General features: G+C 45.5%; 1 protein-coding gene across 1 annotated transcript; it reads left to right on the plus strand.

The window, feature by feature from the left end:
• Nucleotides 1–4,363: 4,363 nt before the first annotated feature.
• LOC144095316 (MIF4G domain-containing protein-like) lies at nucleotides 4,364–26,092 on the plus strand. The gene is made up of 5 exons (XM_077629090.1): nucleotides 4,364–4,507; nucleotides 21,655–21,823; nucleotides 22,332–22,450; nucleotides 23,731–24,003; nucleotides 25,871–26,092. The coding sequence occupies exons 2-5, from the start codon at nucleotides 21,679–21,681 to the stop codon at nucleotides 26,090–26,092; spliced, it is 759 nt and encodes a 252-aa protein (XP_077485216.1). The 5' UTR covers nucleotides 4,364–4,507; nucleotides 21,655–21,678.
• Nucleotides 26,093–27,135: the final 1,043 nt, after the last annotated feature.

Genomic DNA, 27,135 nt, shown 5'->3' on the forward strand with positions numbered 1-27,135 from the left:
CCGCATACACTACATTAATGCTCTCTTCGATATTACGATTTTTTTTCAGCTTCAGTAAACTTTCAGCTTTGCGGCGAGCACGATATTTCGTTCTCGCTCGGATTGCAGCCGAATCCAGTTTTGCTTCTCAGGGTACGGGAGTCCTCTATCTTCGCTGCTGTAGTCTGTGCGTCCGACAACTGTTCATTCGTTAATTACTAAAACGTTCATAGATACGTTACTGGCAATTAAGAAATACGCTCAATGGTTTGATTTACTGTCATTCTTCCAGTCCCTGAAGACCTATGTGAATCAGACAAATATGACATACTTCTGTATTCGCTATATACGGGCGGAACATGGCTAAACAAATAATAATTGGCACCAATTCTGTTGATTCCCTTCTATTAGTCGGAGAAGTCCCGTGTTTATGCGCGTGTTTGGCCAGCATTTCACTTCCATATAAGGGCTGCTGCTCTTAATTTCGTCTCGAATTCCTGCCTTAAAAACCGTTCCGGCAAACAAGAAAAGCTGCGTCGTAGCGATGTGCACGTGCGGTAGTACGCAGGCCACGCGTCGCTCAGTCGCTGTCTTTGACGAACGCCCCAGTGTGGACTGCAGAGATGGTAAAGGCGCGCCTTCCCTGGCGAAATTGAAAATTGGTTGCCGCAGTATCTTTCTCACATATCGGCAGACTCCTGAACAGCGCCGTAAGGAAAAGGGATATAGGAGGGAGTGAAAGAAGAAAGGAATAAAGAGATGCCGCAGTGGAAGGCTTCGGAATAATTTCGACCACCTGGGGATCTTGCCGTTTGCGTTTAGCCTCCATCGAAACGCGGCCGCCGAGGTCGGGAGCTTACCCGGGTACCCCGGCTCAGTAGCCGAGCGCCCTAACCACTGAGCCACCGCGGCGCTCCTTATTCGGATTTCGTCGCGTTGCGTGGACGCCCAGTGTCACAATACAAAGGATGCGCGGCCCCAATGGTGCTCGAACGCTGGAATTGAAGGGTATACTAGTGTTCGGTTTAGGCTAGTTCACTCGTGTTTAAACATGAATTACTTCCCAGCGCAACATACAGTCAAGGATCCTTAACGGTAACGGGTGAAGCGTCATAAAAAGGTTATTTCGAAGAAAGGAAGTTTTGAATCGTTTGTTTTGAGGTTAGTTGGCGCAGGAGAGCTGAAGGTCATGTGTCTCGAGTGCGTACTGAACTGTGACCCGAATGACAAAAACGTGGGTCGCTACTGCTTAACATTGTTTTCACTCGCATGTGTGCGTTTATGTGCGCGCATGTGTGTGCCCGTGTGCCCGTGTGCGCGTGCGTGTATGTGTGCGGTTGCGTGCGCGCACTCGCGCGTGTGTGCGTGCGTGTGTGTGCGTGTGTGTATGTGTTGGAGAGAGAGACAGAGAGATAGAGAGAGAAATAGCTCATGTCGAATAAGAGCTACAGGTGCAGGTACTTGGCGAAAATGAACTATTGAAAAAACTTCTTCCTGGCGCATGACAAAACAAGCAAGAAGAGAAATTTGCGAATAAATCTTACAATAAATTTATGTCACAACATATGGAATATTCTCTCCGCATATACATCCTGACATGCGAATCAAGGCCTTTCCCACAGGCAAAAAATTGCCATTGAGGGGGGACAAAGGTTGGTCCGGGAAGAAGGGCAGATGAAAAGAAACGATAAAGCAGCTGTATGAAGTACTGGGAAATGGTCTGGTCACGTGAAAGACCTGCTTAAAGAATTACGCCAGTGCACGAATTTACTCGAGAGATTTGAAGCTTGCTCTGGATTTACCGATCCCAGCTGGTTGTAATGTCCTAAATATGTGGATTAGTAATAGAGCAAAAGAGAAAGCAATCGCTGACTGGAAGCACGTGCGATATCACTGTTTTCACACAAATAAATCACGAGGCAATGGCAGTTTTCAGCCCGAAAACGTGAACGAGAAACAAGCGCACCAGTTTCGACAACATTTCGAGACCTGCTGACGAATATAATCGTTCGATGCACACTGCCACGTGGTTAACATCACGACTATGGCACCCACGCGGGCGGGGCGCATTCACACTTGTCTGCGCTGTCCGTTTCGTTTCCTGGAAACGGAAGACGTCTGAGTATTTATGTAACCTGTTTAGTTCCCAAATAATAGCACGTTTCCCACCGCGCCACGTAGCACAGAAGAAAACTTGTGCTTCTTCTTTGGGATATCTTCAATGAATGAATAGCTATTTTTGGCCCATATAAAGTACGAACTCTTTAGGTTCTTTCGTGGAAACAGTGGGTCGCCGAATATCAGGCTTGCCCTTATCATCAGTTCACCTCCTTTTGCGTCCATTTATTCTTTGTCACTTTTATAATGGGCATTGGACTGGCTGATAATTTGGAGTTATTAGGATATCGAGCTAATCAGGAAGATGAAAAAATCTCACCTTGAATATCCCGAAATATACTGAAGAAGACAAAATCAATAGTATTTCATTCTGAAAAAAAGTATACACCCAGTGTTAGTCTTATGTAAGAGCAGCCTGTTTGAGCAACCACACGTATTAAAATATTATCGCGGACATTTGACATACAGGCACGTTGTCAAGAGCACAGAAGTGTGGCGCGTGCACGTCTTGCGAGAGGGTGGGATGATTAATTAGAAACCTGTATTTTGATACTGGCGTATGTGCTGTTACCTTATTTTGTAGTGTGTAATAATGTTGAGAATTTCTAATTTGCATAGTAGCTTCATGACATTTTTGTCTTAGTGGAGCTGAACTAGCCAGTGGTCATTATTTCGAAGACTGCCGGTACATTTTGTTTGATATTCTTCTAAATAATATAAATAAATACTAAAATTAATGATTTACCATAAATCAAGATTTAGAACGGTTAAATGAAGAAAAAAAGTTTCAATCGCACCACAAGCACAAATTAAACCAAACACAAAAAACGAAGACAAAAAAAGCGCGAAAAACGCCAATAATTCTCTTTTTTGGGGGCTAAAAGAAAGAAGACTAATCGCATAGTATCTCTATAGAGAAGAAAAAAAGTGATTGCCCAGAGTGTGGAACTCTTGAGCAGTAGCAGAGTAATAGCAACCCGAGTAGTCGCAGCCTCATATATTTTTCGATATTTTGGCGTATATTTGACGGAAAGGTACATTGTGAAGAGCATATAAGTGTGGCGCGTGCACGTTTTGCGAGATGGTGGGGTAATTAATTAGAAAGCGTTATTTTGATACTGGCATATGTGACTTCACTTCATTTTGGAATGTTTTTTTTTTCTTGGAAATTTCTAATTTCCATTTGGGCTCCATGGCACTTTTTCTCTTAGTGGACCTGAACTGGGTAGAGGTTATTACTACCAATAATGCTGACGCATTTCGCGTTTCTTTATAATGCAATAAATAAAAATCTGTGATAAAAAAAATCAGTTCTACAATAAGATAGAAGTCCGAACGTTTAAATGAATATACAAAGAGCCGCTCCTCTACAAATTAAATCTGCCAGTCAAAAAGAGGAGAAAATGACACGAAAAATATGATTATATCTCTTGCTTCGGCCACATTGCCACTGAGAATAAGTCTATTCTAAGAGTCTTCTTTCTCCCTTGTTTAGGTGCCAATTTGAGCCCCCCTGTGCGGCATGAATATATATGAGGAAAAAGAAGCTTCGCAGCTATGTTCCTGATCCTAAACTCAGAAGTCTTTCTCTGAAGAGAACTTCTTGGAAGAAAATCGGAAAAACCCGCCCACCAAAAAAAAAGCCGACAGCTAAGATCTCTCAGGAGAAACACAAAAAAAAAACGAGAGAGGGGGGGAGGGCGACATGGGACCCCATCCCCCCGTTGGCATTTCATCTTCCCCTCTTTGAAATCAAATGTTGGCCCTTTTTAGCATGCTTTGTCCCCGAGGAGGGGAACAATTTTTAGGGGAGACAAATGCTAAGGGTTAGAGCCAGGAAGGGACAGAAAACAGCAAGCAGAAGCAGGAAAACAGGAAAGAGGGACAGAGAATGAAGCTGCTTATCGCTCCAACCCAGAGGGGGTGGACAACTCTCCTTTGTTAAGGGTGACGTCACTGTGGCTTTTCGCTGAAGCACCTTTCAGCACTTTCCTCATATCACGTGCAAACCACTAGCATGTAATGGCACGTGATTAGCAAGTGCCTTCCTGAAACACCGTGACGTCATGGCAGTCGGTGCATGCCATTGGCTGGAGAGTCTCCTTTGTGAGGAATTCGCATCTGTGGTGTGTAAGTTGCTGGGATACTTATGATCTCACAAGCGTCAGTTCGCGCTGTTTGCCTCGTGATCGCACTGGCTGTAGGTCGCTGCTGCCTGCATAGAAAGCACTAGCACCGTGTACCTGGGCGCAGACCTTAGAGACTTGGCTCCTCCATTCTGCTCGGCACAGCTTCGGTGAGGAAATCCAGGCCGTGACGTCGTGCGGAAACTGATAAGCGCCACGACTCGTCTGCAGTAGTGGTGCCCGTGGCTGGACTGAACAAAGACCACACCTAGCGACACAACCAGGTATGAAGCTTTGGTTTTAATGCGGCTGGCTTTGCAGAGCAATTATTGAGACGTTTAGGCTTAGGTAGAAAAACTGCCGCTGTATGTGCGTTTGGACGCGTTCAGCTTTGGGCATAGAAGCTGAAATGATTACCGCGCAGCTCAAGAGTTCCGCTTGGCCAAATTGTTTAGAAATCATTTCGTTTTTTTTTACTTCGGTCTCCTGACACTACAGGCGTTGAGCATAGCGTCTCCGGTGAATTGAGTCTGAGAAAAAAATACTCTACAGCCATGAAATGAGGCCGTGAATTTTGTTAGGAGAGGGAATGACAACAGCAAGAAGACACAGGAAATCAGGAGTGAGGGACATTATGCAGACGGTACCCCGCCACGACAAAAACGGCACAGATATGAGCAAGTTGGAGGGCAACCATATTAAAACTGTGAAATGAGAGGCATATATGTGTGGCGACTTTTCCAGAGATGAATACAATCGTGCCCCGTTAATACGACGCCTGTTACTATGGGCGATTGAAATTATGGACAGTTTTTCTGGGGACCAAACTTTTTCAATGGCTTAAGCCTCGTTAAAATGGAAACTCACTGTCCGGATAGTATACGGAGAGTGATGGGAACGAAATCCCGAGCGATGCTACAAGATTGTCTGTCCCTTGTATTTGGACTGCAGTAAAACAGTGCGAATACCGTAGAAATGGCCTTTTGTTCGTGGGTGCACGCAAGGTTTTATGCGGTACATTGCCAAGGTGCAAGGTCAATGCCCCTTGCCATTTTCCGCCCTGCATCAATGGCTGCGAAAGAAATTGTCTGTGTGCGGTACTTTGAAAACTCCAGTCAGCAGCTGCCAGCCGTGTGAGTGCAGAGTTCTTGGGATGTGAAGTCGTAGTAGGAGATACTTCGTTGTAAAAAGAAGAGTCATCATGCCTTCCATAGATTACTGAGCACTTAAAGTGTTCAAACCTGCACTGCATGATTTTAAAGGTAATGGCGATCAGAAAGTACAGCTGGAACTTCCAAGATTGCCAAATTTCCACATCATGGACCGCCATTATGCACAGAAGCCGTCCGTAACCATGGAGCGTTTCTTTTAGAGTGTGTGTTGCGCTCGGTTAAATGGCGCATAAACAATTAAAGCCATCATGCCAAGCTCAAGGTATGAGAAATTGTTTACTGCAGATTTTTACAAATATGTGTAAAAGTATGGTGCTGTATAGACACAATGCTGCAAAAGGAGACAAGTTAATGGTCGCACGGCGTTTGAGGGCACAACCGTGTTGTGGTAGCGGCAGCAGTCAATGCCAAGCTCAACGAGCAGGATTGGCAGAGTGATTTCAAACCAGGAGCAATCTATTTCTGTGGCAGGGTAGCAAAGCAGGTGTTTCGCTTGGCCAGGCGGAGGCCCTCTTTACACGGGCAGCCTTAACCGTGGTTAAGCTTGATTACAGTTAAGGCGTTTAACCACGGTTAGAGTTAACTGCAGTTCGCCGCGCTTACACACAGTTTAGCCATCTCGGTTAGTGCGACGAAACAGATCATGTGATACTCGCCTCATTGAAGTCAAAACGTCGCCCATTCAGGCGTATTATTAAACAGGGCTACGTTGAAAAGAACACACAAGAGGAAAAACGTTGTTTCTTGTGCTAAGGCCGACTTAAAAACTTTTTTCTTTGTGCTTGTGGTTGTCGTTAGCCGAAATCTAAAAACAAGTTCTAAACAATGATCACAGTTGACTTCGTAGCCGACTGCGCGTTCTACTTTGGCTACAGTGTACTAGAATACTTGGGTAGTGGAAAGAGCGGCAGTCAGCGCGTGAGGCACTTCATGTTAACTCTACCAGGTGGCGCTAGCGGCGCCTAACCGAGCAGCATTCTGAGGCCGACAGTAGCCAGGCAGCAGCAAGCACGGAAGTTTTCTTTTTTTATTGCCACATGTATGCTACTACTCCTGATGCAAATGTTCTTATTTGCTTATGAGCGAATTAATCGAAGTAATTTGTCTTCAGCAGGGCTAAGTTTTCGTCAGATTACCTCAGCTGAGCAGGCGGCGCAAGGCACGAAATACGTGAAGCTTCGTGTTTACTGCAGTAACCAGTCAGAATTTGCTCCGAACGTGACGTGTGCGTCAATTTACTTGCGGGTTAGTACGAGCAGCTCCTGCGAGAGACAAACAGCACGTTCTGAGCGCTTCACACTCCAGTTCTCTTTGCGATAGTCGCAGACAGCATCGCCAGGAATGCAGTGAAACTTCGGAATTGCGCCAATGTTCACTGCCGCTATTATATGTTACTGATTTAAGGTCAATGCTAGGTGTTCTGCGCGTTTTTCGTTTTGCAGTATCCGGTGCCTGGGGTCGCCGACTTCTACAGGCTCTGTTGTTGTGATTTTGTCTTATTCTTCAAACACTCTGGACGAAGCTATATTTTTATTTAGCACTGAAACAGATAAAGTCAGAATTGAAGAAAAAACACTTTTACACATTAAATGTTTATTTAAAATCGTAGGTTCAAAACAACTGCAGTAGATGTAATCACAATACAGTACAATTGCAGTAGGTGTACACGAAAGCGCAAAGTAACGAAATAACGCTGCCTGAAAAACAAGAAAACACGCTCATGTGCACCGACTTAGCTTCAGGTAGTTAGCGGTTTCACGTTTCTGGCACCTGGCGCGATTAAGAGCCCTTACAAAGAAGTGTAGGCGTGTGGTCACATAGAAGGCAACCATTTGCACTGTCAGCGACTCGGAATGATTAACACATCCAACCCTCTCTTGCTGCTTTTGCTTTATCAAATTAACAATGTCCATGACACTGTCATGATGAAGCTCATGTAAACTGAAGCAACTAGTGAAGAGGTCTTCCAGTTTACAGATGAACCGGAACAGGCGGCCATGAGGGTACAGGAGACCACCTTGGTCCTTCAACCTTGTGTAGTCAGCAGCGCCCAGCAACTCTACACTCTCCTTGCTTGTAAGGAGCAATGTGTGGCATTCTTCACAGTTTGTTTTGCGAACAAGCTTCCTTGCTACATATCCACAGATGTAAAAAACTAGCCTTGCATCACTCTTTGCAACAACGCATGGGCCATGATCTGGAACAACATTTCAGAGGTCTTTTATGTGTTGCTCTGCACCAGTTAGGTTGCCATCGTGAAGCAAACTTTCAATGAGGTCCTGCTTACTCGGCTTACTAGGGTCTACTTCATCTGGCTTTAGGAGGGACGTCAGTACACCTGGCTCCGCATTCCCATTTGACACAGATTTCGCTAGCCCGTAGAAGCTGAGGCAGCTAACAGTTATTAGGAACTGTTGCGGTGTGGGATGACTGTTGCACCCGTATGATTGCCTTACGATCCCAAAGAGGTTTTCGACAGGGTCTTGACTCAGCTTCGATGTCATTATATACTTGTAGCCGACATGTTTTGACAAATAATCAAGTATGCATAAAACACTAGACACAGTGACTCGAAGCCCCACTGCTGTAGATGCGGACAGGAAGCCCCCTTGTACCCCAGCATGAAGTTCCCACTCTGTGAGGTAGGCCAGGAAAGACAGCAACTGGCCCTCAGCAACAGATCCTGGCCGCAGGGCTTTGGCAGGGAACCGGGACGTCATGATTTCTATCAAGTCTCGAATCATTCTGCAGTACAAATGTATGATAAAACATTAGATAATAATTTCATCTCACAGTAAACAGCACTGTATTCTTTTTCATTGCTGTCGACCAAAAATGGCTTGCATTCTTAGAAAACAAGTTCATTGAGAAAAGGACTTACCCAAAAAATGTGAGCACTGGCTCCAGGCTCCCACCGCTTGCTTCAAGCTCGGTCTTGTATAGGCGGAGGCCATTGAGGACAGTATCACCAAACAGCTGAAATGCATAACTGACCCTCATTTTTTCAAAATTATTCGGGTTGACGTGGCAACTTCTGATCCCGGGCATAGCTTGAAGAGTAACATTAGTCCCATCGAGCTTCAGGGCTTCTCGCACAGGCCGAAGCGACACCTGTAATACACATAAAAGATATATTTTTTTTCATAAGAAACAGTTTGTACATGACTACACATATGGCTCAATGCTGCTTGCTCCGAGCCCTTAGGAAAAAAAACAAAATGGAAAGCTGCTATTACCTCGCCTGCTAGGGTGTTGAAGCTCGACTTCAGGAGTCCATTCCTAAGGCATTTTACCAGATGAGGGAAGTCGGATACAAAATGGAGGGAGCGGCTGGGATCCACTGGATGCTGCACCTTGTTCCTAGTGAACGTTGGAGTTGCCCGGACACCCATGAGCGCCCACATCCTCCTCTTCCATGCAGCGCCATCGCTGGTAATAAAATCAACAATTAGGCCTGCTTGCTCAGCAAGGATTACAGCCTCTGTCATGATTTTTGCTAGCAGGTTTCCTTTCACATTGCTGTGTGTAGCAAACACAGCAATAATTTGTGTCCAACTGCCAACAAAAGGCACAAAGACAATTACCATCCCGTAGTCACACACTTCGTGTTTGTCAGTGTCCGGAGTAAAAGCGCCCAAATCAACGAACCCATCAATATGGCCACCAGGCATCACAGAAAGGTTCTCTGAAAGTTTCATTTCGTCGACCAACAGTCCTCCGTGTTTCTTGAAGACATCCATTGAGCTCGTCTTCTCCTTTAGCACGCAGAAAACCTTCCTGCTGAATCCAAATCCTGACCTGTATTCCCTAGTGTAATTGCGTAGGGTGACTTTTGATGGTAGAACAAGGATCTGCTGCTTGCGCATATGTTCATACAGCTTTGGTCCCTTCATTTTCATAATGATGCATTCCAGCATCCACTCGTTTGAGTAAACCATACCTTTCATGCTTTTACGCTTGGCTGCTGCAAAAAATGTGATGGGCTGCTTGCTTTTGCTTAGGTGGCAGACTTTCTATTTTTGCTTTGAAAACTTCTTCAGTAATGCGACTGTTCTGGTCCTGCATTCTGAGAATATGCTGCCGCAGCGTGCACAGACGTGACAGAATGCGCTTTGTCTTTTGCCGGGAAAACTTGAGCAAATTTTGAAGGTTTCTTTTCACTGGTTTCCGCATTTTTACTCGAGATCTTCTTGCCTGGAGCCCTTTCCTGAGGTAGCGACATGCCAGACAGGCAGTACCTGTAATTTAAAAGCATATGATGTGAAAGATGCTACATGCAAAATCTTAGCACAATATGCTCTTTGCAACAATCTATTTTTTGTAAATAAGTGGTAATACAGGCCTTTGGTGGTGTAACTAACAGGTTCATTAGCTAAAAGAAACCTTAAAAGCAAAAATAAGATCATTATTACTCAAACAGCAAAAATGTATACTTTCGGGGTAAATTAAGCTTCGCTTCACTTCGATTACATACATTATTTTTACAACGATCTTCCTTGCTGATTAAGAGTACTTTCACGGCAACCTATATTATCTCGATAACTAAATCTAGCTGCTTACCTTTGTCAGTAACAGCCCCTGTACAGGACTTGCTGAACACACTATCTTGTACGAGCAGCACAGAAGCCTTCAGCCGGTCTGTAAGGTGTTCAGCGTAGTCATTGGTGTACTTCTGTCGGTCCATCGCTCCTTTGCAAACAATGGCAATGGCTGTTTGGTGAAGAACTTCTCGAGCTTCTACCATGGATTTGATTTCAACTTCTTTCGCTTCTTTGCCATGAAAATAAGGGCGAGCGAAGACCCGTTTCTCGTTGTCTGCAGTAAACACCAGCAGCTTCTCGTGCGCGACAAGAAATGGATCTCTGGTCACGGTAGTCGTAGCGCACACAACTGCATCAAAATCGGGAACATTAAGTCTTGTCCATGTGCTCGGAAGGCTGAGTTTGTCAGCGATTTTCTGCAATGAAGCAGGCTCACTAGGCTCGTTCACATTCGGGCTCACGCTGTCGTTTGGCACATTTGTGGCGTGTTGACAGGAATCGTGAAAGTCACGCCGCGACAAGCGGACTTTCTTGGCTGGTGCCCCAGCACAGGCAGCTGGACGCTTTTTCTCTGGCCGTTTTTGTTGAACTTGCTTTGAAAGGTAGGCCGGCAAGTCAGACAGCAAGGTTGGTACGGCATCAGCGGTCAGCGCAGGTTTGCCACGAGGGATCCTCACCTCTTTCCCGTCGATTTTGTGCACATAATCCCGCACGATGAACGGCGCTTCGAAATGCCTTTCGCACACCGCCGACGTTTCCGAGAGCGGCTTGTCGCTACGGTGCAAATTCCTCTCCCACTGTTTTTGTAGGGCTTCGTCTTTCGGGGCTTTAAACAACGACAACGGAATCCAGGGTACCCGGTTTTACAGCCTGGCGCGTAGCAGTGCGTCTCCGCTCTTTTGGTTTTCCTCTCCATGACTGCATGCGAACCACTGTTTGAGCGTGCGACGCAAAGCAAGAACGTATAAGATGTCGCAAACGATGTAAAAAAAGCAAAAACAGCGCACGTGCACAACCTAATTGACAGCCACCTACACGTGCTACTGCGGCGCCGAACTCCTCGGTTTCTAGACGCCAGCGCCACGCGCGGCGGTTAACAGAAAGGCAACAGCTCCCTCGTAGGCCGCGCCGCGCGCTCTTTCTACTACCCAAAGTATATTCTAGTACACTGTACTTTGGCTACTTTAGCATCTTTTCCCCGTGACTGCTCGCTGTGACGCATCGCTGCTCACTGCTATCGTTGTTGTTTATTTTCGTGGCTTTTCTTTCACAGTGAGTGCTGTGCTTGTGTAGTTAAGATCCTTCGGGCGTCTTGTATGTCAAGCCTATGTTGGCCTTTAGCAGGCCTGTCGTGAACGAGGGCGACGCTCAATTTTGGGCTGCGTTCGTGACGCATCAGGCAGCGCTGCAACGCCTGCGTCTACAGGTGCTGGCGCTGAGCGCTGAAATTGTCATGCTTGAAGAGACGAGGAAGCGACACCGCGGGCGGGCGAAGCTCTTTTTGTTGGCGGCGGCGCACCTGTCCGTCCGTGAGCGAAATCTGTCGGCATACCCGCGCCCAGACTCATGGTACGAGACCACGCTTTGCCGGCACCTTCCGGAGAGCGGACTCTGAGAACACTTTCGGATCAACTGCGGCACATTCCGGTACATGGGGGCTGTTTGTGGAAGCATGAGCCGGCAAGATACCAACATGCGGAAAGCGATTCCGCTGGAGAAACGCGTGGCGATCGGCTTGTACCGCCTCGCAACATCAGCAGAATAGCGGACTGCTGCCAACTTGTTTGGCGTGAGCACTGCGTCAGTTAATTTAATATTTCTCGAATTTTGCAGCGTGGTTGTGGAGCAGTTGGAAGCATGATTTGTGCATTTTCCAACACCAGCTGAGCTTCACGAGCACATGTGTAAATTCACAGCAGTCACTGCGTTAATATAATATTTCACGAATTTTGAGGCATGGTAGTGGAGTTGTTGGAAGCACGATTTGTGCATTTCCCAACACCAGCTGAGCTTTACGAGCACATGTGTAAATTCCCAGCAGTCTGTGGTTTCTCTCAAGGTGTCGGTGCAGTGGATGGCTGTCATATCGAGGTGTGCCCCCCAAAGCAAGAAGCTGCTGAATAATACAATCATAAGGGGTAGTACAGTGTCGCTCTACTTGCTGTCGTCGACCACACATACAGGTTCTTATGCACAAATGTTGGGAACCCTGGCAGGAACAATGACCCGGCACTGTTTCAGAAGTCTCGACTGCCAACTACTATGGCTTGTGAGCTGTTCCGACAAGAAACATAGCTCATTGAAGGTGTGGGAGTTGGCACAATTCTTCCTGGTGATCAAGCTTTCCCCTTGCAGACGCACCTGATGAAGCTGTACCCCTTCCAGCTGCCTCTGGGTCCCCCTCACAGACCTTTAACTACCGGCTGCCGAGTGCCAGGCGTGTTGTCGAAAATGCTTTTGGACGTGTCAAGGCACGCTTTAGAATGGTGCTGAAGGGCCTTGAGTGTGACATCCACAATGTCAGTTATGTGATCCGTGCTGCTTGTGTGCTGTACAACATTTGTGAGCAGCTCAGTGACCGCTGTGATTCAAGCTAGTTTGGTGTGGTGCAGAGTGCTGATGAAAGGCGGCCTCAGCCGGTGTGCACAAGCAACCAGGAAGAGACGTCAGGTGTGGCCATTGGGACGCCCTGGCCAAGGACCTTGCCTTGAGCTAGAACCCAGTCCGTGGGAAACTCAAGAGCAGCTCAGAAGGACACCTCTACCAAGAGGGAACAGCCCTGAACAGAGCTGCACAAACATTATTGAAGGAGCAGACACTGGGTTGGGCTCAGCTTAGATGGCTACCTTTGCACGCCCATGAAGCATACTCCCTACTGGGGTGAAGGTTATGAGGGTTACAACTAGTGTAATTTTCGTAACCTACATGTTCTTCATAAAATAGGTTTGGCTTATGGAGTTTAACGTTCCAAAGCGGCTTGGGCTATGAGTGATGCCGTAGTGAAGGGCTGCAGAATGTTCGACCACATGGGGTTCATTAACATGCACTGACATTGCACAGTACACGAGTGTCTTGCTTTACACCTCTATTGAAAAGCTACCGTAGGGGCGAGGCTTTCAGAAAACAGTCGCATTATATAGCTAATGTTAATTATTGGCTCTTGCTAAACTACAAAACGAAGTGGTTTGTACCAACTACTAGTACTCCTTATGACAAACAAACCTTCACCCACATGCAACCATCTCTAATGAACTAATAATGAAGATTTCATTGCTTCCTGTAATCAAATCTCTTTCTTCAAACAGTTTTGCTCATAGACGATAGTAAAATTCCATGAGCTTTCAATTTTTATACGATTCATTCTTGTTGAGCACCGCTGTTTATGTTGCTTTTTCATTGCCATTGTACTACCTTTTTCCTTGTTGTGTTTGTGTCACATGGTCTGCGTATTGGCAGCTATTCTATCACTTGCTGTTTGGTCATAATTTTCGTGTATAACTGGCCATCGTCTTGCCACATTGCCAATCAGCAACTTGTGGGTACCTTGTCAAGCAGTACAAGCTTTTAGTCTTGCGCTCCTACTTCTGAAAGCAGTAGTACTTGCTGACGCGTTAGTTGGTTCATCATAAAGTTGAATGGCACAAAGGAACAAGCACAGGAAGACACAGCAGTGGCGCTTTTTCTGTCTCTGTGTCTTCCTGTGTTTGTTCCGTTGTGCCATTCAACTTTATTCTGAAAGCAGTATAGTGCATGAAATGCATTTACTATATAGACCTTTCCAATAAGGGCCGCCTGGGTATCACCATATTTTTTCGCTAGGCTGTTGCATGCACCTGATGCTAGCCCAATGGAAGCGGATACCTCTGACCAGAAAAGCTGTTGGTACTTACAATCATATTACAGTGAACATTTTATATCTAGTCGAAGGTTAAGCAATAGTTGCGAGAAATTTTTTCCTTTTGCTCATGAAGGTAACGAAATCATGTCGGTCACAGGTGGAAGCTTCATATTTTTGCACACATCATCCACACACAAAGCAAACACAAAAATGTGACGTAAATGTGACCCAATGATGAGAGCTTTGAAAGACTTAGTGTGATAAATTTCATTACATTCCCATCCCAACTCGTTAAACCAAAGTACACTTTCTGTGAACAATTTCATGTCATTACTATTTTGCTGTTGTCAAAATTTCCCAGTGTTCTATACCTTGCCCCACCCCCCCTCCCCAAAAAAATACTGGTTATGTTGCAAGAAAAATATCAGCCTTGTAGCAAACAGTTCCTGCACTTGTGTACCCCTGCAGTGTATGCATGGGCTCTGTTAATAACTAATACTACAAGCTACTACGGTATAGCCAGCCTGCACAATACAATTCACTGTTTAAAACAGTACAAAACTTTCAGCAGTAAAAGATATTTCATCTCATCACATGCTGTAATATCAAATAACTTCCAGCTGCTTTGATCACTCTTTATTGAGCGAGTCATTATTTTCTTCGTTGTCTAGAAATTTTCCAAGCAGTTGCACCATGCTTGCATTTATGGCACTCGCTTCCTTTTGGAGGCGCACCATTTTCTTGCGCATTTTGTGTGCCTTGCAGTTGGCCTTTGCTGCTGCCTCGCTTTCTCCTTTATGGACGGCAACTAGCTGCTTTATAGCAGATCCTTGTCGCTTGTGGCAGCTCTTTTGGGGTTCCCTTCTTCTGGCTCTTGTGCCAGCACTGGCACTGCTGCTTGCCCCTGCTGTGGCACTGCTGCTTACGCCAGCACTGGCTCTCCTTGTGTCGCCACTGCTGTTGCCTATGCTTGCAGTACAGGTACTGCAGCACTGGCACTGCAAATGGGTGAGCTGGCCGCAAATTGTGAGAGGTCGTCTCTTCTGCTTCCTTCAGGCAGGCTGTCCTCCCATGACAGGAGCACTTCCGAGCCGTCTGGTGCCTCATTGACAACTGACAGCTGCACATGAAGAAACATACAAGACAACATTTTATCATCTCAGAAAAGAGGTTAAATGTGTCCTAATGTAATGCAATCATCCGCTTGCACAATATATTACAAAAACACTAACTTATGATGGCCAAACTGGAAAGAAGGCAGCGGTTCAAATTTTTGTTTTCTTGAACATAAGTAAATAGATAGATGAAGATCCAGACATGTACATCAGCATTACCTAGCCCCAACTTTCACATGAACCAATGGGTTCAGTTCAGTTTTTTCCTGGATACTGTTGCAGAGTGCAATCGCAATTTTTGTACAGCTCCTAGTGTTGGTGTTGTGATGAATGTTGGATTTTATGTCCTTTAAATGACTTGTGGCTGTTTCGGATAATGGTTTTATGGCTTTTATAATTGTGTGCCCTCCTGCTTGGGCCAAAGTTATGGCTCGCAGTATGTGCAAATAAATAAATGAATTAACAGCTGAACAAGACAGTATACCAAGCTGATCAAAGTCAATAACAAGTAATATGTTAAACATCTGCAAGCATGTGGGGCATGGTTGACCAAGGGTAAACCGAGCTGATGAGGTTAAGTTGAACAGAAGTACATGGAAGGTGAGGTGTGAACTGCGGCACGACAATACACTGCAATTTGAAGACGCAAGTGCCATTTCCGCTCCCCATTGCCATTAATGCAGTCTGTCCAATGGTTCCAAAGGAAGGATTGCTGGGTCAGTTGGTTCATCATTCAAGGTTTAAAAACAGCACGAAAAATGGGATGATACAGAAAGAAGGAATAGACAGCACTGAACCTGCAATTGAGTGTATTTTATGTTAAATGGCAATAAATACAGGAAGCATGCACAAAGAGCTTATAGACAAAAGCGCAATACAATGCAGATATTACGTATATACTTCAGTTCTGTTCAGTTTTATTCCTTAAAGACCCCCATTTCAGGGGGTGTTACATAAGGGGTGGGATTACATTTGTAGTGAGGAAAACAAACAGCGATGGTAATTTAACATTGAAGGTGATCTGTTATGCTTTCTTGAAAAGCAGATGTTGAAGCGATGGCGACGATGTCATAGGGTAGGCCGTTCCAGTCCGTGGCTGCTCGAAGAAATAACGAAGCTGAAAACGTAGTAGTGCGTGATAGTGGGCGGGCAACTTGAAGGGGATGACTGGTGCGGTGAGATATGCGTGATGCGGCAGCGATATACGGTGCTTGATTGAGAGAAGAATAAAAGAATTTGTGATAAAGGGTGAGGCTAGCAATGCGACGACGAAAAGAGAGGGGTGGCAGTCCGGATGTAGCTTTCAAGGATGAGACACTGACGTCATATGAGTATGAGGAATGAATGAATCGGGCAGCACGATTCTGCACAGCTTCCAATGCGGTGATTAGATATGCTTGTTGTGGGCTCCAGATGGGGAATGCATATTCTAATTTGGGTCTTATAAGTGATTTATACGCGAGCAATTTAACATATGGTGGGGCAAGACGAAGGTGACGTTTTAGAAAACCGAGTGTTTTGTTTGATGCTGAAATGATGTTACCAATATGAACCTGCCATGATAGATTAGAAGAGAGGGTGACTCCTAGATATTTATATGATTGTACTTGCTCAATCTGTGTGTTAGAAATTGAATAATGAAAGAGATATGGATTGTGACGACGAGTGAAGGACATGAGTTTACATTTAGTAGGATTGAGGGACATTAGCCAGTTATCACACCAATTTAGTACGTTGTTAAGCTCTGTCTGAAGAGTGTATTGATCGTGACAGTTATTATTGGTGCGGTAAATAACACAATCATCTGCGAAAATTCGAATACTACAGGAAACATGCAGGGGCAAGTCGTTAATATATATTAAGAATAGGAGGGGACCGAGGACAGAACCTTGTGGGACCCCTGAAGTAACCAGGAGAGATGTAGACAGATGGCCGTTAAGATAGACTGACTGAGAACGGTTAGTTAGGAATTCTTCAATCCATTTGAGAGTATTAGGGGGTAGGTTCAGCTTTGAGAGTTTTAGTAATAGCCGGCGGTGGGGAACCTTGTCAAAAGCTTTGGCGAAATCAAGAAAGAGGGTGTCTGTCTGCATATTACGGTCTAGATTAGTGTGCAAGTCGTCAAGGAAAAGCGCTAGTTGGGTTTCGCAAGAGAGGCCCTTACGAAACCTATGTTGTGAGGGGTGTAAGAAATGGTTTCGGTCCAAGAAATTTACGATTTGTGAGTAGATGACATGTTCCATGATTTTACAAGGCACACTAGTCAATGAAATGGGGCGGTAATTCAAGGGCGAGTCTGTTACCTGATTTGTAGACTGGAACGACCTTCCCCGTTTTCCAATCAAGAGGCAAAATTCCTGAGGAGAGTGACTGTGAGAAAATGAGACATAAATATGATGCACAAATTGATTCCACGTTGTTCAATAGTTTTGAATTAATCAGGTCCATACCAGCTGATGATGAAAGTTTCATATTACGAATTATGGATGAAATGCCTTCTTCGACGAACGTGACTGCCGGCATGGGGGTTTCTAAGTTAAAGGGTGGTAATTGTGAAAGTGCGTTGGGTTCGGTAGTGAACACAGATGTGAATGCATGGTTAAATATTTCTGTGCAATCATGGTCAGTCACTGCTTCATGTGAATCATTCGTCAGTTTAATATCGGGAGGATGTGTTGGGTTTAAAACTTGCCAGAATTGCTTGGGGTTTCTTATAAGTAAGTTTGGTAAGACAGCGCAGACAGACAGACGAAGACAGCGCAAAAAAGGACAACCACGGAAGACACGACACAAAGAACGCTTCTCTTCTGTGGTTGTCCTTTACGCTGTCTCGTTCATTCCAAGTATGAATCACCAACTAGCCCACCACTTTATTTTATTGAATTACTTGGGCATTACAGATATCACATAGAAATTTATTATCTACTTTGCTACTTCCCTTCAGTGTCCCTATAGAGAAACAACAGTTTGCAATAACAGCTTATGATCCACAGGTTGCTATATTACTCCACTGTATTCAAGCCCAGTTGCTAATAGAATCAATAGACGAAGATGAGTACCTACAAGAGAGAAGGATGAAGGTGAAGCTGCATGTGCACAGGTGTGAAAGATGAATTGTCATACAGCACTAGCAATATTAATATATCACGCAAATAAAGGCACCGAAATTCTGGTGCGTGCCTTAACTTCATCTTACTAGAGACAAGTCGTATCCATCCGCAGTGTGTGCCTTTTGACACAAGATTCCCACGTAAAAAAAAAGGACGTAACCTAAACCAGCAATGCAGATTGAACTCGCTGTACAACAAAGCGGTCTTTGCTCTGGCATGGTAACATTAAGTATATGGGGAGACAACCAGCTAACTACCGATATGTAGAATTGCTAGAAAAAAACAAGGATTTATGGACGAGCAATGGGAGTTGCTTGGCTAGTTGGTTCACGTTTCATGACAAAGAACAACAGCACAAGGAAAAAATGTAGACGTAGAGGCCAGTGGCCATGTTTGTGGAAGTGGTTTACAGAACTGCTTGAGTCTGTTCTTTATTATCTATTGTCGGCGAGCATTTTATAATATAATGAGTATAAGTTCTGCACTGAGAAATGAGCAGCAATAGAATTCTCAAGTGATCTGAATGACAGATTACACGCAATGGTGTAAATCACAAATTACCTCTAAACTTTCCTCGACTCTCCCATCATCGTTGATGGGAAGGCAGCCGAGGAAACTGGAGCTGCCAGTAGAAGATCCATGGGACACCAGGCGACGCAGTTGAAGTGCCTGTCCGTGTCAGCTACCTGGACAAATAGAAATGATGTGAGCTATTAAATGTGTTGCTAAAAAAAAACATTTTAAGGTTGTGATCACAGCATTTCTCTCGGTGGATTAAGCTTCACTGTACACATTCTCAATGCAAGAATAAAATTTCATAGATAAGTGTCTAATGTATATGCACAGGAATTGGTGAAATTAATGCATGTAATTTACATTTGCAATGTGGCTAAACTACATCCTGCTAGTTGCTGCTTTGCAACTGAAGCCACGACTGTGCATTATGGTTCAACTATTGTCATTCTAGCAATATCTTACTTGGTTAATTTCTAGATTTATTTGTTATATCTTTCCCAGGCTGCACTGTGTATACTACTTCACAAATGCTGCTAGTACACAGTGAAGCCTGGTAAAGAAATATGAAATAAATCTAGAAATTCAATTAAATACATTGTTGCTCTAGCAGGTGGCCAGAAATAGCGACGCGTACAGCAATGCTATCAGCGCTGCAGCTCGCAATTTGCAAATAAAAACGACGAACAACACGCGTGTAACGAGGGGGACGAAGTTTGCATGCAGCGCCGTGCACGCGTGCACGAGCGAAGATTCTAAGTGCTGCGTATGCTGCTCCTGCCTGGGGTCATTACTCTCGAGTCTTTACTACCTCAACAATGCATTCTCAAGATCGTCTTCGATACTGCATAACTGTGCGACGACGACGAAAAGAATCGACGCGTTGCTCCACGACAACACATGCTACTGTCGCACATGCGAGGCTGACGTAAGCAGTTAAGCTGCATTATGAAAACAGCGCCAAGAACCCGATGGCATTAGCATCGTTCGGTAAAGGTCGCACTTACCGTATTTCTTGTTGAGGTTTTCCATTTTCAGTTTCACTTGTTTGCTGGTGTATGGGCCTTGTCCCGGCGGCAGCCCGGCGTTCAGTTCCGCAACAATCGCAGCATATATCCGAGCGTTGCGCGTGTTACCGTATCAGATCCGTGTCGGGTGCGTATCAGGGCCGCGGTTGTTGAGTCAAGCCAGATGACACAGCACTGGGAGGACGAGTCGTTCGATGTTGCTTCTGCCACGGGCGCCGCCATCTTGTCGGTTAAGGTAGCAAACGGTGGTCAGCAAGCTCGGTTTGCGTAACCCTCTTTACACTTCATTACAGGGTATTATACCCTCTACACGCCACCTAACTGTGGTTAGGTGGCGTAACTGCAGTTTCGTCTGCCGTGTGAGCGCGGCTAACTATAGTTACGGGGAACCGTAGTTACCTTAACTGTGGTTAAGGTCGCCCGTGTAAATGAGGTATTAGGGGCCCCACGTAAAATTCGTGCTGCGGATTATGTGGCAGGGAAGAAGACAGTGTACTATGGTGCAAAAGTCTCGAGGACGCCTGAGCCGCAACGAATATCCCTGGCTATGGTATTATTCGGTGTCTCGAGACGACATTTAGGGGTGAATAATCGGGTCTCGTTGTGTAGCTTGAGGTAGTGAAATGAGATGATCGATTATTGGGCTGTCTGCTATCCGGGCCGATACCGCATTTCGTGCGTCCTGGACACTTTAATAATTCCCGATAGTGTATACGGAGGCCAAGGTCAACAAGACGGTAGCAAGATAACGAAAAATAAATATAATAAATTCTTGAACAATTACTGCAATATTGAAATGGTGTCCATTCTCTGTTCGGCACACATCTTTTGGGTCTCGGACACCCACCGTATAACGATTGTTGCAATTGGGAAGGGTTGTATGGAACAACAACGAATAACAATACAGGAGCCACTGGCATGACGATCCATTAAGGGTCGAGTTTGCAAGGATGAAAATAAACTTTTCAAGAGCATGTTAGGGTTTGAGGTACAGCGTCTGGGAAAATAAGATGGCTTGGGGAAATACAATGCAAAATGAACAAGTGTTCGGTGTCGGTCTGCTAGCCAGTGCAATGATAAGAGTACTTGGATATCTTGTGGCAAAGCGTTCATTACTACGAGGGGTTAATTACTGTCTTCGGTCCGAGGAGGGAGCTGCAGTCAGAGGCTGTGATGTGCGAACGGTAGTGGGATTGCCAGGTCGAATTGGGAATTGTATTGCCTAGACAGGGTGGCTTCTGAAGAGGATTGGCCGGAATCACTATTACTACTGTGATTAAATTTTGCCCTAGCAAAAGGACGATATCCGCGTGGTGCTGGAATAGCTGTCATTGACTTCGTGCAGTGTCATGCTAAGTGTAGGTTGGTGTGGAATAAAATTAGTGGGAAAAAGCGATCGACCAGCGAAGGAGGGCGAAATACGGGGACAAAAAATTGAGAAAGAACTGAAGATAGGGGTGGGAATCATGAGTGCTTAGGGCCACTAAAAATGATGGTTATAGGCGCAGAGCACAAGACGGATATAGATTTGGATGAAATCAGTAAATATACAACGAAGTGAGCAGCATGAAAGCAGCGGTAAAGAAGTTGCTTGCAGTACCAGCTTATGTTTCTCGGTTGGAGTTATTTTTCTCTAAGACGGAGTTCAAGACGTTAATAAATGACCTCCCGTAGGTATGATTCGCACCCACGAAAGTAACATTGGAGATGTTTCTGTCCGACCGCCCTCTTTCTATCTTTAGGGCAGTCGTATAATCATTAAACTTGCTAAGAACGGTAGCAGAAGGCAATGAGAGCCCGCGTTGATGAAATCCAAGCAACACTTGCCTTGCTGCAATAGTTCCATGCTTGATTTTGTGAGGCTCCTCCGTGTCTCTTTTCTTATGTCCCATAGATACGCTCAGGTGAATGCTAAAAATAACTACCAAGCTTAAACACCCTTGGAGAAATGTGAGTAGTATCACAATCTGCAGTACAGTACTAACGTCAGGTGCGCCGTGTGCCCGCCTCAGAGGTTCAACAGCATGAGACTCTTGTTCGAGTGCGGCTACAATGGCCTGCAAGCAGGCTCTGATCATCGTTTCTCAATGTCGTGCTCCGCTGTCGTCTTCCAGGTCCCAGCCGCAGTACCCTCCTCGATGCCGTGGCCAAGGAAGGACCAGTCGGCGGTTAGGAGCCGCCCCCCGTTTTGGAAGCCCAAGTGCGCCTTGAGCGACGAGCCGGAACCCGCCAATGCCCCCTTGCACACCCAGAACGAAGACCTCATCAAGAAGGCGCTTCAAGGTGAGAAAGCGTGCAACCGCGTTCCTTCTTTGTGTAGTGGATTTCAACTTCCATGACTACACATCAATGGCACTTTTTAGAGCTACTCTGCCTAGTCGCGCAGCGCTCTAAGGTTGGGTTTGAGTGCAGCGAGTTTCAACGTTTCTGCAAATTTAATCTAGGCTGAACAGACTATAATCCAGGCGGAAAACAATTTAACCGTCGGATCTGGAGGGTGCGGAAAATCCGGGGGGTGTTCCGCCAGAGTGATCTGGGGAAGGTGGTTCACGCAGTTAGCTTGGATGGACGACTGCATTTCCCGCATTACAAATCCCACCGAAGATGCTTTTGTTGTGCTATAGAGTTTGTCTGCCGCCTTTCTTGCTTTTCATACCTTAACCAGCATGTCTAAAGCGTGGCTGCCACGACGAATTTAATTTTGTTGTGAATCCACTTTACGTCCGTGAAGGCAAGCGGACAAGTTAGAGTTTTGCTGCACTTGGTTCCTTACAAGTTTGTTTGCCCGTAGATCTGAACGCCCTCAGCACCCAGCAGCTGACGGAGCTGGTGAATGCTATCTGCCAAAGAGCCACACAGGGCACGCAAAACACGGAGCCAGCTGTTCAACTCTGCCTCTTCCTGATCGCGGTAAGCCGGCATTTCCTCCTGTTCATTGTATGTGCCTTCTCAATCCATGTAGTTCGTATTTAGGTCGACACTGCTGCACTGTACATGTCGCAGCATATAGCAAAGTATATTGCACGTGAGAATAACTCACAATCCGCGGTGTCTTAATTATTCCTTCAAACCGTAGCTCTTGTACTTGGTGTCCTTGTCGTCTATTTTTATGCATGCATGACCGCGAATTTCAATTAAATAGTCCAAACGGCGTTTTCACTCACGGAATTCATATTTTTCCTCGCGTTTTGTTGTCGTTACTTGTGTCTTAATTATTATATCAAATTGGCTCTATCTAAAAACAACTGGCCCAGACAAGGGCAAGCTTTAACAAGCGACGGTAATGATGATGATGAAGCTACTTCGACGCCGAAGTTGGGGCGTTTCGTCGGTTCGCTGCTGGCCGAACTAAACCTAGGACTGCTAAGAATAGGTACAAGCGATTCAATTCGTGTCATCTGCGATTCGTTCATTTCAATGTGCCCGGCATGAAACTGGCTGTCAGGTGTGCGCGCTTACATCATAGCCAGTGGGTGGTCTAACCACGCGACTGGAGAGCATGTGCAGGCTTCGGCTGCAACACGCTTCATAAATCCTTGAAACAAGAGTACCAGTTCTGTATGAGGCGTCGAATATTCTCATCGTTAGATTGGGGGCATGCCAGGCACATTGGAAGCACTAAAGCGAAATATGGACCGCTGTGACAGTATACAGGTTGTTTGAGTTAAGACACACTAATGTTCTAAATATTTTTTTTTCGGGTACACGAATGGCTTGTTCGCATTGTTCGGGGACACAAGAAAATCGGCAAATCATATTTAGTGAGGCCGTTTATTAATTATCACAGATTAAGTTTTTAACTATAAACGTTAGGCGCCTAGTTGCAAATAGACCATTTTAGCCTCTCGCTTGTTATAGCCATATCAGTCTTTAGAATTTCGAAAACTATCCTCTGTGCTGTCGCTCGGAAATGTTTTGCTACATGGTGCAAAAGTTCATGTCCTTTAGAAAAGCATGCTGACAAAGAAACCTTTCTAGTGCCCATGACTAGTCAAAACAGCGAACCTTGCTGCCAAAGTTGCAGTTCAGCTTTAAGCTCAACACAGCATGCCATATCATGTAGTAATGAATACATGAAAGGGATCAATCTGGTGCGCTGTTGGCAGTATAGATGTCCTCACATCGTAGTCAAAGTATGCAGAAGATGCCAACGAAGCTGACTTTCTCGTGTATTTCTATGGCACCCGCAGAAGGACAGCGCCAAACAATTTCTGCCCATGCTTCTGAGCACCTGCTCCGAGTGGTTCGACAAGCGGGACCAGCTGTTTCGACCCCAAAACGAGCTGGAGCCGGTGCAGCGTCGCTGGACGGCTTTCGTGTCCTTCTTGGCTGAGCTCCTGCTGTGGATGCGAGGCCGCAGCGGAGATGACCACGTGAATAACAGCATTCTGTTCCTGGCCAAGCTGCTCTGCGACTGCTGCCACGACATTCTGGAGTCCCCTAGGCTGGACAACGCATCCGAGGCAAGGATCTCTAAGTAGATTTTTACGGCTTATCACAGCCATTATTAACCTACTGTGTCCTCAAGCGGGATACTTGAAGCGAAGAAGTTCGCAGCTATCACTGCCCTAAGTAGTAATCCTGCGAGTCTTCAGGGTGTCTTGAAAATCTGGAAAGTATGAAATTGAGGAGCCCATTGATTTCAAGTAATTTGCCGGGATCGCTTGTAAAAGCTTGCCCAATCACAAAATAACGCACACAGAAATCAACATGTCGGTTTGCAGTGATTTTCGGTGGTACTGCGAGTGCTCAGCACGCGGTCCGTGCCGCAATCCTTAACAATTTCTTGAACCAAATCGCACGAATGGCGTACAGGGTACCAGCAACGAAGAAGTCCATGACACGCGCCTCCGTCCTCTGTGCCACTCGTGTGCCTTTTTTAAGGGAGTTATGCCCCAAGTCGCCCACCGGACGATACCTTAATTTATTTATGGTGATACTCTCAAGAGTGTCAACTCCTGAAGAGAGCCAGTAATGCTGGGAATTACTCTATGCTTTTGTATCCTGACTGTAAACGTCGGATGCTCGGAAGAGGAAGGTAGGGGACCCTTTATATAGGGTCACTTTATTCTGTGGGTTTTCCTGGCTATTTTAATGTTTTATTTTTCATTTAGTGCCTCAGTTACTATCGAGAAAAATGGTTAAAATTGGACACAATTTTTCCTCTCTTAACTTGTGGCGTCGCGCTCTGACATAGACTTCGCTATAAAAATTTTGATGTGAATACTGTCGTGGGCTACCATCGGCGCTCCCTGCGGTGAGAACTGGAATGAGGCACTACAGCTTAAAGAAAGCGGGTGGCGGCGTGGATGCATGCCTTGCATTTCCCGGGGTTTTGTCGCATATTAGATAGTTTTTAATTTATAGCCGGTGGTAGTATATCAATACAGCCCCGATTCAATTTCTTGTCAATGTAAATTTAAACAACTGGATGAGAAGCTGCGTTAGCTTCATAGGTCAGCGTAAAGCCAGAGCGTTTTCTTAAAAAAAAAGGCTCTGTAAAGACACGTAAAGCAAAATGTTTTTTTTTTCGTGTCGTCCTTTACTGTTTTAGCACATGCTTTTTGCTCTGTATGGTTACGTATGCTGTCAAGCCAAAATCCACTGTTTTTCGGCTTCTTGAGCGGTCAATAGCCTTCCTGAAGCGGGTGCTCGCTCGGGTGGCAGAAATTAGTCATAAACATTGGGGAACCTAATCGATGTGGGTGAATCCATTTCAGTTCAAGATGGCACCTTCCGCACCATACTGAAGAGTGCTCTTGGTGAGGCAACACTGCTCGTTCGCTTTCATTGTCCAGAAATTATACTCTCAGAAAGCGCTTTTTGACGTATAATCCAGAAAAGTATTAAAGACAAGGTTAAGAGCCTCTTCAGGGGTCATTTTAATTGCGGGGCCGCCGCGGTGGCTACGTGTTTATAGCGCTCTGCTGCTGACACGAAAGAAGCGGCGGTCGATTTTCGAGGGAGGCGAAATTATAGAGGCTCGTGTACTGTGCGATGTCAGTGCACGTTAAAGAGCCCCAGGTGATCCAAATTTCCGGAACCCTTCACTACGGCGTCTCTAATAGCTCGAATCGCTTTAGGACGTTATATCGCCATAAGACCAAACCGAACCATTTTATTGCTCATCTATGGGGAGCTTATCATTTTCCTGTGGGTAAAGGTGCATTACATTGATGACCGCTATATTTGCCGGTTTTTGTATTGCCCTAAGTGATTCCGCTTTGCTGAGCTGGCGCTAGCATTGAGGGCACTGGACGTTATGCGATATCGTGCTCACTGTTGCCCTCCCGATCATATCACTAACCACTGTTATCGACTTTCTCGCAGGTGGATTGTTTGCGTTCGGTTCTGACCCGCACCGGGAAGGTCATCGAGCACTTCAACCCCGATCTCATGGAGGCCTTGGTGTGGCGGATGCGGGAGTCGTTCCTTGAGCACGGCTTCTCGTCCATCACTGGCAAGCATCTGCTCCACCTTATCGAGCTGCGTGCCTCCGGATGGAAGATGAACATCGGGCAGCAGAAGTACTACGACAGCACAGTACTTTAAGTTGAATCTTATATGGCAAAAATTGTTGATTCTGTTTCAAGCCTTTTCAATTTGGCAGCATTCTGAAGTTGAGGGTATAGCGTAATTTCCGGCCGCACGTTTATTTCTTAAAACTTAGAAGCACATGACGGTCCTAAACATCTTTTCCTTTTGTTCCGGTAGCACTGTCTGAAGCCATTTGCGAATTCGTGGACAATAAATGAATGTACATTTCGAATATTTCAATGCTGTGTTGTCTCCTTTTTGTGGAAGCCTGTGCTTCATGAAGATCTGCAGCATACTTTTGCATTAATCTCTTGTCTGAAAGTGTTGGACACAATAAATAAGCAGTCCAAGATGATTGTGAAAAGAATGAAGTTTTTTCTGCTTTTTAAATTCACTTGTTTACACCCGTGTTTTGTTTCTTGCTCGAGATGAGCGTTTCGGCAGCATTTTCGCGTGAACGGAAATGTTGAAATTAACAAAACAGGAGAAAAATATAGGCACAGAAAATTTTAGATTTCGCGAAAGAAAAATAAAGCACTGCAGTAAGTATAATTCTCTGGTGGTGATGTTTGTGCAATTGTCAGTTTGTACTTCCTTGCTGTTAGACCGCAGCAGAACCAAAGGCAGCCTTTATTAAGCGTTTAGAGTATCTTGTATTACTCTCTCGTGTTTAACCGCTCTTCCATTCTGACTATCATTCTTTTTAACTTCCTAACTTTATCGGCCAGTGCTGTCATGCATAATGTCCCAACCGCCGACTATAGGCACGTTGGACCCGCTGGATGTCTTCGGGTTCTCACTATAGGGGGAATGCACTGGCGCACAGCCGCGGCGCAGTGGTGAGCCGCGGCTGTGCGCCAGTGCATTCCTCCTATACTTTAGACGCCGCATACAGCTGGGAGGTGAGAGCCCAAAGACATCCAGCGTGTCCACGCGCCAATAGTCGGCGGTTGGGACATTGTCCATGTCGCATTCAGACTGCCGTTTGGCATCCGCGTCCATCGGAGATGCAGCCAGCAGCCGCTCAGCGCGATAGTAGCTCGTAACTAGGTCGTGAA

Source organism: Amblyomma americanum, chromosome 6, assembly GCF_052857255.1.
Source record: "Amblyomma americanum isolate KBUSLIRL-KWMA chromosome 6, ASM5285725v1, whole genome shotgun sequence".
Lineage (NCBI taxonomy): Eukaryota > Metazoa > Arthropoda > Arachnida > Ixodida > Ixodidae > Amblyomma > Amblyomma americanum.